The 13,717-nt window shown below is 43.2% G+C and overlaps 1 protein-coding gene across 2 annotated transcripts; it reads left to right on the top strand.

Moving 5' to 3' along the window:
- The first annotated feature begins 169 nt into the window (after positions 1-169).
- LOC115437204 (zinc finger protein 664-like) lies at positions 170-12,220 on the top strand. 2 transcript variants are annotated; one of them, XM_030160411.1, is made up of 8 exons: positions 170-350; positions 7,401-7,816; positions 8,505-8,988; positions 9,180-9,240; positions 9,318-9,404; positions 9,478-9,611; positions 10,328-10,451; positions 11,937-12,220. In XM_030160411.1, exons 2-8 carry the CDS (start codon positions 7,415-7,417, stop codon positions 12,106-12,108), a joined length of 1,464 nt encoding a protein of 487 aa, XP_030016271.1. In that variant the 5' UTR covers positions 170-350; positions 7,401-7,414; the 3' UTR covers positions 12,109-12,220. The 2 variants fall into 2 exon arrangements, with proteins under 2 accessions (XP_030016271.1, XP_030016269.1); XM_030160409.1 differs by lacking the exon at positions 170-350 and adding an exon at positions 3,310-3,395.
- The last annotated feature ends 1,497 nt before the right edge of the window (positions 12,221-13,717 follow it).

Below are 13,717 nucleotides of genomic sequence, written 5' to 3'. Positions count from 1 at the left end.
TCCTGAGGGACATTTCTGAGGGACCTTCAGCGTCTGCACCGCCATCTTGTCCTCCAGGTGGTTTTTCCTGAACACAGGACCTGGGTGTTCTTTACCACTGCCCTAGTGTGGACAGGTCACTCTGTACTTATACGTGTGTGCAGTGTGTACTACAGTGGGCCCAGTACAGAGCCCTGAGGAACTGGGGCTGGGGGGGCACGTCCAGGTCCAGAAACAGATGGACGTGGAGAGGCCCAGGAGGTCTGGAACCATCCCTGGAGGTCCAGGTGTATCAGCACCATGGGCAGATGACAGCGTCTTCCCTGGACCAGGTCATCTGTAGGCCAGTGGGTGCAGGTCAAAGGTCAGGGGTAAGTGGGCTCTGATTGGCTGAGAGGCTGCAGGTCATTAGTTGTTCTGTTTTGTTTGTAGTATCATGTGTACATATGTAGTACTAGAACATGCTGTTCTATTTTTTTCAGGTCATTTCCTGTTTCATTCAAGCAAATGTTACCTTTGACCTCATTCATTTCATCATTTAATTCTAAATATTGATAATTGATTAAACTGATCAGTTATTATTTTGTCACTTTTTGTATTAAAGTGTGCGTTTGTGTTGATGTTGTGTGCATTGGTGTTGATGTTGTGTACATTGGTGTTGATGTTGTGCGTCTTCCTGTCATTGTGCGTACTTGTGTGATCAGACCACATTGCGTGCCAGTGTCCTCACGTTGTGCGATGTTGCGTGTCTGTGTGTGACCACACTCTCACTTGCTGCTTCCTGATGCTTGGATGTTGAAAACAGATGACAACACTCTGGTCACATGACCCGACTGGTGTTTCCTCTTCACGCTGCTGGGCCACGGTTTCCATGGCCACAGTCACCTGATTACCTCATACGGATGGTGGGAGGAGCTTGTCTCTGCTGAAGTTCATCTGAGAAAACGTTTTGACAAAAATTTAACCTCTATTTATTCGAAAGAACCATGAAGACGTTTCACCACATGATAATGTTTAAAATGCTCATGTTTTACATCCAGACTGAAGCAAATCATAAACAAGAAAAGCACTTGGAGAGTGCAGACCTCTGCCAAGAAAGATCTGCCCCCCCCCTCCCCGGTCACCACCAAAATTTAGTGATTTCTTCCTTGTGCCAGTATCAACCTTTTCCTGAAAATTTCATGAAAATCTGTCCATAACTTTTTGAGGTATCTTGCTAACAAACAAACAAACACGCACGCACACAGACACACAAAGCAAAGTGATCACAATGCCTCCTGGCAGAGGTAATCAGACACATGTCTGATCCAGTCTGAAAGAAAATAAACACGCTTGTCATTATGAGAACGAAGTCATAATATAATGATTAGTTTTGTTAGACTGTAGTCTATCTATCTATCTACATATATATATATATATACACACACACACACACATACACACACACACACACATATATATATATATATATGTACAGTACAGGCCAAAAGTTTGGACACACCTTCTCATTCTTCGCATTTTCTTTATTTTCATGACTATTTTCATTGTAGATTCTCACTGAAGGCATCAAAACTATGAATGAACGCATGTGGAATTATGTACTTAACAAAAAAGTGTGAAATAACTGAAAACATCTCTTATATTCTAGTTTCTTCAAAGTAGCCACCCTTAGCTCTGATGACTGCCTTGCACACCCTTGGCATTCTCTTGATGAGCTTCCAGAGGTAGTCACCTGAAATGGTTTTCACTTCATAGCTGTGCTTTGTCAGGGTTACTTAGTGGAATTTCTTGCCTTATTGATGGGGTTGGGACCATCAGTTGTGTTGTGCAGAAGTCAGGTTGATGCACAGCTGACAGCCCTATTGGACAACTGTTAGAATGCATATTATGGCGAGAACCAATCAGCTAAGTAAAGACAAACGAGTGGCCATCATTACTTTAAGAAATGAAGGTCAGTCAGTCTAGAAAATTTCAAAAACTTTGAATGTGTCCCCAAGTGCAGTCGCAAAAACCATCAAGCGCTCCAACGAAACTGGCTCACATGAGGACCGCCCCAGGAAAGGAAGACCAAGAGTCACCTCTGATGCTGAAGATAAGTTCATCTGAGTCACCAGCCTCAGAAATCGCAAATTAACAGCAGCTCAGATTAGAGACCAGATGAATACCACACAGAGCTCTAGCAGCAGACACATCTCTACAACTGTTAAGAGGAGACTGCGTGAATCAGGCCTTCATGGTCAAACAGCTGCTAGGAAACCACTGCTCAGGAGAGGCAACAAACACAAGAGATTTATTTGGGCCAAGAAACCCAAGGAATGGACATTAGACCAGTGGAAATCTGTGCTTTGGTCTGATGAGTCCAAATTTCAGATCTTTGGATCCAACCGCCGTGTCTTTGTGCGACGCAGAAAAGGTGAACGGATGGATGCTACATGCCTGGTTCCCACCGTGAAGCATGGAGGGGGAGGTGTGATGGTGTGGGGGTGCTTTGCTGGTGACGCTGTTGGGGATTTATTCAAGATTGAAGGCAACCTGAATCAGCATGGCTACCACAGCATCCTGAAGTGACATGCCATTCCATCCGGTCTGCGTTTAGTTGGACCATCATTTATGTTTCAACAGGACAATGACCCCAAACACACCTCCAGGCTGTGTGAGGGATATCTGACCAAGAAGGAGAGTGATGGAGTGCTGCGCCAGATGACCTGGCCTCCACAGTCACCGGACCTGAACCCAATCGAGATGGTTTGGGGTGAGCTGGACCGCAGAGTGAAGGCAAAAGGGCCAACAAGTGCTAAGCATCTGTGGGAACTTCTTCAAGACTGTTAGGAAACCATTTCAGGTGACTACCTCTGGAAGCTCAACAAGAGAATGCCAAGAGTGTGCAAAACAGTCATCAGAGCTAAGGGTGGCTACTTTGAAGAAACTAGAATATAAGAGATGTTTTCAGTTATTTCACACTTTTTTGTTAAGTACATAATTCCACATGTGTTCATTCATATTTCTGATGCCTTCAGTGAGAATCTACAATGTAAATAGTCATGAAAATAAAGAAAATGCAAAGAATGAGAAGGTGTGTCCAAACTTTTGGCCTGTACTGTATATATATATATATATATATATATATATATATATATATATATATATATATATATATATATAGACACACACACACACACACACATATATATATATATATATATATATATATATATATATATATATATATATATATATATATATATATATATATATATATATGTATGCACAAAGCCTGCTGTTTCCAGTCCGGTTCGGTAGGGGACGGTATGCACCTTTAAACGGTGGTTTCAATCCGCCAATAAAACAAGGGAAGAAGAAAAAGCAGAAGCAGGAGGAGGAGCCGTAGTAGCAGCAGCGGATGTAAACACCACCAGGTCGGTACTAGTTTATTTTAGTCCAATAGTGTCAGAAACCGCTCGTTCATCGGGTGTTTTGTTCGTGGCTGTGACGTCGCCGTGTAACGGCTTTAGATGTGATGACGTACACCCGCTTTAACCTGTTTAAATCCATGTAAACACCACCGTAAAGCTACATTCTTATTCTGAAAAGAGCAGAAATACGACTGTTGTTCTTTTCAAGAATCTCCTACCGTGTTAAACCATGGTTTTGTTTGGGATGAGCTGTGGTTCTGACCCGGTTTAGGAGGATCCGCAGGGGTTCATGTCCGACAAAAGAACTTGAACGGAATTCTCAAAGACTCAAAACTCACCCCAGCGGCCGTGACGTCATGTTGATTCTAAATATTGACAGTGTTTTCCTTCTTTACACTTCATATGGATTTAAGTGGAAAGGACCTTTTATTGGAGGCTCTAGAGTTTTAGAGTTTACCTTTAACACTGGTTATTCCAATGTCCCAGTACCTTAGTCTGTGGGAGGTGACTTCAACGTTACTCTGAATGGTTCCTTTCATAGAACACAGATGTTCTCCAAACACCACCAGCTCTTCTGCTACTAGGAAAGACCCACTTCTGATTCATAACTGGTGTTACATCTGCTTTCTTAACAACAATTATAAAAATGTTCGCCCAAATTTTCTCCAACAGAATTAAAAATGTTTTGGACGACATTATGGATGAAACCCAAAGTGGTTTCATGAAGCACAGACACACATCCAACAACAGCAGACTGGGCTAGACCTCATTGACTATGATGGTCTTTGTGGTGGTGATGATGATGATGGTGATGATGAGGATGATGGCTTAATTTGGTTCTTTGACTTCCATAAAGCCTTTGACTCCATCAATCACAGTATGGACTCGGACCAGTCTGTCCAGACATATTTCTGGTTTGTACCCAGTTACTTGTGGACTTGATCAAATCCTACCACCTCCACAGTATCAGTACAGCTGTGAACAGGCTCATCATTGGCCCGCTGGCAGACCACACCCCCTGTGAACAGGCGGGTCATTCCATGTCAAATCACCCACAAAAAATGACATTTTAAACCCCACCTCCTCCAATTCAATGAAAATTGGTTTTTAGGTAAATCCTAGCCAGAAAAGCCAAAATTTAGCAAAACCGGACCAACAGTTTTTGAGATATCGCCATTTCTTTTTTTCACTTTTTTGCGAAAAAGGGCGTGGCCGCCAAATTTCAAAGTGCTGTATCTCAGCAACCAGTGGTCCGATTTTCAAAAATAAAGTATATTTGTGAAGGGGAGATCATAAGGAATCTTAGGTACATCATTACTTTTATCTTTTAAGTGATATATCTCATCATGACCTTTTGACCTATATTTTGACCTTGAAATTGACAATTTGGGACAAATGACCCCGCGATGACTTTTACTGAAAATTGTAGCCCAACATGTTGCCTACAACATATGAAGAAACTGGAGAGGTAATATTTTTCATTTTGAAGCAATATCAATTAGAATGAGACATACTTGCCACTAAAATGATCATCCCTGTATTCTGTGTACATAAACCATGTATTATCCATGTACATCACATATTCACAAAGTCAAGAGAAGATATATGCCAATTATCAGTCTTAATATCAAAATCGAAAATCCAGTGTCTTTAGTCTTTTTATGTAATGACATGTCTATTCAGTGTCAAGAATCCATTTGTTGCATTCACTTGAAATCCTGAAAGTGTCATCTGAAGAGAGGCAATAGTTTCTAGTAGAGGAGGAGGTTAGGTACAGAGCAGTTATCACACATAGAATATCCGACTCCGGAATCCAACATTTTGGCCTGGGTTTTGTTTTGTGAATGTCACATGGGTCACAACATTTCCTTCTGAGGCTAGAAAATTTCAAGAGAAATACTTGTTCATAGTGTAAACATATCGTTTTGATATTCCTTCGCTCTATCCTCGTACGCAAGGCCAGAAGCTTGAATTCCTCATCTTTGTGTTTTACCTTCCGAATGGCTGGGGCCTTTGTACCTGTGTAGTGATGTTGGTGACAGGGGTCATCATCAGTATGAAAGCTACAGTTGTCCCTGTTGAAAAAAAGGAGGCTATGAGCTATATGTTCATTAAGTCAAATCAAACAAATTGTATTGTTGGCTGTATCTTAAGATGGAAGGAAAACCAAGAAATCTCTTTTTAATAGACTGGGCTGTTGGGCTAATTTACTATGAATCTTTTCACATGATATCTGATGAAAAATTATACTTACATTTTGGAATGTCGAGAAAATCGAGAAAAGCATAAAAACGTATATCATGAAAATTCTCTTTGTCATGGCTAGGACGTGCACAGTATGAACTGCAACTTAGCAATGCTGTGAACTGTCTGTGCACAAGGCCTATCTTTGTCAAAAAAGCTGTTGCCAAGGAAACTCCTATTATGTAACATCCTGCTGAGGAATAAACAAATATGTGATACAGGGAATTTTATTTGAGTGTAGTATAAACAAAGATTAGTTGGATCATGAATTACTAAGGAAATGATGCAGCTTAACAACTTCTTGCATCAAAGAAATACAGACATGAAAGACAGTGTACAAGATTCACATTCTTGTGTATGATGTAATTTAGGGCAGACTTGAGGTCTGCAGTTAACAGACATCAAAGGCTGAGGGAAATTTAGTGGCAGACATATGGTCTGCAGTTTAAGTGGGTTAGGTCATGTGACCCCTGACTTGTATTCTAGATATTTTTGAATAAAGTTTCAGTTGAGAATAGCATGCACTATAGCAAGCAAGTGGTTTTGAGTTGTCTTGTTAGTAGTGTAGAGACAGAGAACATGTTAACCATGTGGTAAGCATATAATGTGTGAAATGTGTTGAATTGTGTGTACGGATGTACATAGAATGTACAGGAGTAGGACTTTTAGCTGTGGTAATGCACATTTCAAACTGATGCTGCTTCAAAATGAAAAATATTACCTCTCCAGTTTCTTCATATGTTGTAGGCAACATGTTGGGCTACAATTTTCAGGAAAAGTCGTTGCGGGGTCATTTGTCCCAAATTGTCAATTTCAAGGTCAAAATATAGGTCAAAAGGTCATGATGAGATATATCACTTAAAAGATAAAAGTAATGATATATTTAGATTCCTTATGATCTGCCCTTCACAAATATACTTTATTTTTGAAAATCGGACCACTGGTTGCTGAGATACAGCACTTTAAAATTTTGCGGCCACGCCCTTTTTCGCGAAAAAGTGGAAAAAAAGAAATGGTGATATCTCAAAAACCGTTGGTCCAATTTTGCTAAAATTTGAAAACTTGGCTTTTCTGGCTAGGATTTACCTATAAACCAATTTTCATTGAATTTGGAGGAGGTAGGGTTTAACTCATTGGGTGATCTGACATGGAATGACCCAGGCTCATCACTGGCCCGCTGGCTGATCACACCACCTTAGTTTTGAAGGACGCTTCACAAGTTTCAGCTGTCATTGACATAATTCAATGTTTGTCTTGTGCCTCTGTGCTCTGTTTAAACATCAGGAAATGTGACTTATTTGGTCTTAAAAACTGTCATGTTTCCTCCATTTGAAACGTCCCTGTTGAGGACACTGTCACATACCTTAATACTGTTATTAAGAAGAATCTGAGATCCAATGACCTCTGAATTTGGACCCCATGATAAAGAAGGAACAGAAAAAAATTCAACCCATGGCGACAATGAGATGTGTTATTTAGAATTCTGTTCTCCACAGTAGAGGGTTGACCTCCTGTGTCTTCTGTCATCCACAGTAGAGGAACAGGCTTAGGGTTAGGGTTTAGAACAGGGTCAGGGTCGGTTTTCTGGTGGATCTGAACAAATGTCATGTAAACAACATGAAAAACCACATGAACACAAAGACCACGCCCACATTCCACATGGTTTGACTGACAAATCAGAGGTTGGTTTCAAATGTGTTTTAAAGACGTTTTCTGCATCTTTGTCGTTTGTTGATTTTCACTGTGTCTCCTCGTCTCTTCCAGGGCAGAGGTCAGGCATGTGCTCAGTGAAGCAGCGTTACCGAGACATCAGTCCCGTGACGCTGCAGGTGGTGGGTGGGGACATGAGCTCCAGCCTTTACTGTGCGGTGGTGGAGGGTTTGGCGGCAACGGCGGCTGGCCTGGTGGAGTCCTTTCTGGTGGAGCTGTACCGCTGTAAACTGTGCCAGTTCACCTGCGGCCTGAAGAGCAGCATCAGCACACACCTGCAGCAGAGGCACCGCCCACCCGCACTCACCTATCTCAGCGGGGGAGGGGCCGACGCCCAGGAGGAGGAGGTGGGGCTTCGGCAGACCGAGGACGATGAAGACTTCCTGCTATACAACATGCTGGACAATATGAGTCCGCCCACCTGTGACATCAGCGCCGAGGCAGGGCTACAGGTCGCACACACTTGTGAGGTGAGGACCTTCAGCTGGTTCTAATGTTCTGTCTGCAGAACCTTCAGATGGTTCTCACATTCCATCTGCAGAACCTTCAGATGGTTCTAGTGTTCTGTCTGCAGACCCTTCAGATGGTTATAACGTTCCATCTGCAGAACCATCAAATGGTTCTAATGTTCTGTCTGCAGGACCTTCAGATGGTTCTAACATTCTGTCTGCAGAATCCTCAAATGGTTCTATCGTTCCCTCTGCCGGACCTTCAGATGGTTCTAACATTCTGTCTGCAGGACCCTCAGATGGTTCTAACGTTCCGTCTGCTGGACCTCCAGATGGTTCTAACGTTCCTTCTGCAGAACCTTCAGCTGGTTCAAACATTCTGTCTGCAGAACCGTCAGATGGTTGTAACATTCTGTCTGCAGGACCTTCAGATGGTTCTAACGTTCCATCTGCAGAACCTTCAGATGGTTGTAACGTTCTGTCTGCAGGACCTTCTGATGGTTCTAATGTTCCGTCTGCAGAGCCTTTAGATGGTTGTAATGTTCCATCTGCAGAACCTTCAGATGGTTCTAATGTTCAGACTGCAGGACCTTCAGATGGCTGTAACGTTCCGTCTGCAGGACCCTTCAGATGGTCTCGTCATATTGGTTCTAATGATGCTGTTTGTGTTCATGAAGGTTCTGGTCTGACCTCTGAACCCGCCCTACAGGTGAGCACCCTGTTTGAGGAGGAGGAGGAGGAGGAGGAGTGCTCCATCTTCCCTCTGGAGGCGGGGTCAGTGGACCTGCCACACCCCCCCTCCACCCAGGAGGAGATGGCGCAGTCTGCCCACCTCAGGACTCTGGGACTCTGTCGCATTTCAATCAACAAATCACCTTCCATCGCCTCCGTTTCTATGCCCCGCCCCCCTCCAACTGACCACCCACCCCACCCACTTATATCTGACAGCGGGAGTGTGAGGAGGCGGAGTCTGTCATGTGTCTTGTGTCCTGTGATGCTGTCGTCACGGCGGATGCTGGACGTCCACGTGCGGTCACACCGCGCAGGTGGAGGCTTCAGCTGCGTCTGCTGCGATTGGACGGCTGCCAGCTGGGAGGAGCTTCAGCCTCACTGGAGGAGCCACAGCAGGGGGAGGAGCCACAGCGGGAGGAAAGAGCTGAAGAAGCAGAAGGTGTCACAGGACCGCAACAGAGGTGAGGACGCCGTCGTAAGGGTTCGGGTTTGGGTTCGGGTTGACTTTTCACCAAAGGCGTGGAGCTTTGAATCAGATGGACTCATGGGAGCTTTGAACTGAATCCATGTGATTAAAGTCATGTGATTAACTCCACCGTTCACTTCAGTCTGTTTTATCACATGGACAATGTTCACTAACTCTTTTATCCAGAAGCACCGGGCAGTCGCCTGATTGGACCAGCGGCCACGAAGGAGGCGGAGCTTCATTCCAGGTAAGCCGCTCGCTGCACCTGTTGCCACACAGTTCAGGTGAATGAAGTTGGTCATGTTGGACTGGTTTATACGGCAGCGCCCCCCAGAGGAAAGAACAGAGAAGAAGAACGCACACCAAGGAGGGAGGAGGGGCCACAGGATTCTCCTGTTCACTCTGCCACAGGTGACTACATTACCCACAATCCTTCACTGGACAGCTTTTCAAAGCAGCTTATCACACTGACCAATCACTGCAGGACCTTCTCCTCCAAGTTGACACTGAGACGACACTTGGGCGTCCACGGAGGAGAGAAAGTCCACAGCTGTCCACACTGCAGCTACAGCAGCCGCCTGAAGGGGTCACTGCAGCAGCACCTGAGGACACACACAGGTAAAGTACTACACACAACTACTACACACACACAGGTATAACACACACAAGTACTACACACACACACACACACACACATAGGTAACACACACACACAGGTACTACATACACATACATACACAGGTAACACACACACAAGTACTACACACACACACACACAAGTACTACACACGCACACACAGGTAACACACACAAAAGTACTATACACACACAGGTAACACACACAGAGGTACCACACACACACACACACACTCTTACACACACACGCAGGTAACACACACACACAAGTACTGCACACACACAGGTAACACACACAAGTACTACACACACACACACACAGGTAACACACACAAGTACTATACACATACACACACACACAGGTACTACACACACACATACAGGTAACACACACAAGTACTACACACGCACACACAGGTAACACACACACACACACATACAGGTAACACACACAGGTAACACACACACACAAGTACTACACACACACACACAGGTAACACACACAAGTACTACACACGCACACACAGGTAACACACATCCACACACACATACAGGTAACACACACAGGTAACACACACACACAAGTACTACACACACAGGTAACACACACACACACACAGAGTTGTTTAAGTGTATTTGTATTGAATGTGTGTGTGTGTGTGCACGCTGTTGTGTATATTGTGTGTTTGTGTGTCCAGGTGAGAGGCCCTACAGGTGTACTCAGTGTGCGTATGCGTCCATCGATCGCAGCTCTTTGTTGCGTCACTGCAGGACTCACAGTCAAGAGAAACCACACACCTGTCCACACTGTGACTACAGCAGGTAACACACACACACCTACACACACACACACACATATATATATACACTACTTCACCCTCCTGCCTCCAGTGTCACTCACACTGGTGTATGAATGTGTGTGAATGTTTAGTGGTGGTGGGAGGGGCCGTAGGGGGAAATTGTCAGCCACGCCTCCGTCATCCTGCCCCCCCAGGGCAGCTGTTGATACAGACGTAATTTCAAACCACCAGAGTGAATGAATAAATGATCCACTGTATGAGCTTTGAGTTTGTGTTCATAGAAAATACTATAGAAATCTAATCCATATTATCAGAAGTGTAGTCCAGGGTATACAGCGGTATATGGAGTATACTCACATTTTTTCTGTCAGTATTGGGTATACCCTCTTCTAAATCCCCCTGATGTGCACCATTCAGTCGTATCTGCAGCCAAATGGCCCATTTTTTCCCCTCATATTGTGAAGCCATGACCCGCCCTACTCTGCGTCTAATTGGCTAGTACTCGCTGCCTTCACTGATTAGATTGGTTAACTTTAGGCATGAGGACTGATGAGCCAATCAGAGGCAGAGTAGGGCAGGTCATGCCCAGGAAAATTCTGCTAACTAGTGCTGTCCACCTCTGGAACCTAATTGGACACCTCAGGTGGCAGTGCCACCCCAGTTGATTCACAGGTCACTGCACGTCTCGTTGAAAGATGCACGATTATTGGAAATGCAAATGAGAATAGCAGAATAAACGTTTTTCAACTGACTGACACATATTGAGAGAACCTACTTTCATGTTATCCATAATTCTGAGGTAAGTTTAAGGTGGTTTCAGAAAGAGTCACTGTTTTAAACAACTGGACATATGAGTGTACATGTAGAGAAGAAGAGATGGAGTCACCAATAGTTCAACTCTGGAGTAGGCTAACAGTTTGAAAGGATAATGTTATGGAAGGCCAACGGTATGAAAGGCTAACAGTATGAAAGGCTAATGTTATGAACAGCTAATGCTATGAACGGCTAATGTTATGAAAAGCTAATGATATGAAAAACTAACGTAATGAAAGGCTAACATTATGAAAGGCTAATGTTATGAAAGGCTAATGTTATAAAAGGCTAATGTTATGAAAGGCTGGTGTTATGAAAGGCTAACGTTATGAAGTCTAACATTATGAAAGGCTAACATTATGAAAGGCTAATGTTATGAGAGGCTAATGTTATAAAAGGCTAACGTTATGAAAGGCTAACTTTCTCCTTTGTTTTCCTCATGTTGAATCCATTTCCATTCTAGCAGCTGTTTGTGTGTCCAGTAAAACCTACAAATCATTTTATAATAGTGAACAAATACTACTGATGGATTTGTGGGTAAACTAAATAGAGAAGTCTGACATGTCACTGTTTCTATAACAGCGTTTTTCTGGACTTAAGAAAAAAGGCGCCAAAAATTGAGAGCATACCCACTTCTCCAGGGACCACTCCACCACTGATTATTATTATTATTATTATTATTATTCCTCCTCAGTATCCAAAAGAAGAGTCTGGACCTTCACCGCCGCCGCCATCACACTGGGGAGGCGTTTCCATGCCAACAGTGTCAGTACTCCAGTCCGGACCGCCAGCTGTTGCTGCGTCACATCCGCAAACACCACAGCCACTCCCAGCATGCATCAGGGCAGCAGAAAACGTCCTCGTAGTCCCACCGACCCCGATGATGAAATACCTGCACATGACCTCATAATGTTAGACATTTGAAACGGAATCCATCCCATAATTGAATAAAGTTGTGACATCACTGGCCGGTTTGCAGTATGCATTCTTGTCTGTTCTTCCGTTCTTCTGTTCTTTTGAAACGTCATCAGTTGCGGTCCAAGTTCTGTTCCATTTGAAAGTTTGCTTAAACCTAGAACCCGTGGAATACCCACATGTTGTTCTGGTCTGCTAGCTTAAAGCTCACTGGTTGGTGACTTCTGTAGACTGGACTGAGAAAATCTCCCATGATGCATTTCATGTTACTATCTTCAAAATGGCAGCAGCTGCAGAGCAGACGACCCACAGTTGTAAGTGTTTTTCTTTGATCATCTTATAGAAATCAGTTTATGTTTTGGAATAAATATATTATAAATGGGCGGTCTCTCAAAAAACAAACACCTAATTCATAAAATCCCTCAACAATTCAGTCTTAATCAAAGCTTAATTAAAGCTGCGTAGGATGTTTGTCTCCAATTTTCCATCAGATCTGTGAAACCCCAGTCAGATCCTCAGTGTCACTAATGTTAGTTTGTCTGTGACGACACACCTGAGTCACTGCCCTCACAGTGAACACCTTCCATGTGGACTCCACCACAAACAGTCTGTTTACAAATCAAATCAAAACAAACCAAAACCAAACAAACCAAAACCAAACAAATCAAAACCAAACACACAAAAACAACCAAAACCAAACAACCCAAAACAAAACAATCCACAACAAAACTAGAAGCACTCGGAGAGCGCAGACCTCCGCCAAGGCTGATCAGTGACCCCCCCGTGGGCCCCCCCACACCAAGGAGGTTATGTTTTTGCCAGGGTTTGTTTGTCTGTCTGTCTGTCTGTTTGTCTGTCCGTTAGTGTGCAACATAACTCAAAAAGTTATGGACAGATTTTGATGAAATTTTCTGGTCTGCGCCCCCCCCCCATGGGCCCCCCACCCCCGATCACCACCAAAATTTTATCATTTCTTCCTTATCCCATTTCCAACAAACCCTGAAAATTTCATCCAAATCTGTCCATAACTTTTTGAGTTATGTTGCACACTAACGGACAGACAAACAAACAAACAGACAAACAAACAAACAAACCCTAGCAAAAACATAACCTCCTTGGCGGAAGTAACAAAACAAACAAACCAAAACCAAACAAACCAAAATAAAACAAACCCAAACCAAAACTACTGGTAGCACAAATATTTGTTGTACTAGTATATCCACTGGTAGTGCTGTTATTTGTAGTACTAGTATATCCAAAGGTAGTACTAGTATTTATAGTACTAGTATATCCACTGTTAATACTATTATGTGTAGTACTAGTATATCCAAAGGTAGTACTAGTATTTGTAGTACTAGTATATCCACTGGTAGTACTAGTATTTGTAGTAGTAGTATATCCACTGTTAATACTAGTATTTGTAGTACTAGTATATCCAAAGGTAGTACTAGTATTTGTAGTACTAGTATATCCACTGGTAGTACTAATATTTGTGGTAGTAGTATATCCACTGTTAATACTAGTATTCGTCGTACTAGTATATCCAAAGGTAGTACTAGT

The sequence above is a fragment of the Sphaeramia orbicularis genome, chromosome 17, assembly GCF_902148855.1.
Source record: "Sphaeramia orbicularis chromosome 17, fSphaOr1.1, whole genome shotgun sequence".
Taxonomy (NCBI): Eukaryota; Metazoa; Chordata; class Actinopteri; order Kurtiformes; family Apogonidae; genus Sphaeramia; species Sphaeramia orbicularis.
The sequence above is the reverse complement of the archived record's forward strand: the minus strand, read 5'-3'. Positions and strand labels throughout refer to the sequence as shown.

Bases quoted from the DNA above. Each gene is read 5' to 3' on its own strand.
- LOC115437204 (XM_030160411.1), top strand. From the start codon at position 7,415: ATGTGCTCAGTGAAGCAGCGTTACCGAGACATCAGTCCCGTGACGCTG. The intron at 9,241-9,317 runs GTAAGCCGCTCG...TTTATACGGCAG, and splicing joins GAGGCGGAGCTTCATTCCAG to CGCCCCCCAGAGGAAAGAAC. The intron at 9,405-9,477 runs GTGACTACATTA...CAATCACTGCAG, and splicing joins TCCTGTTCACTCTGCCACAG to GACCTTCTCCTCCAAGTTGA.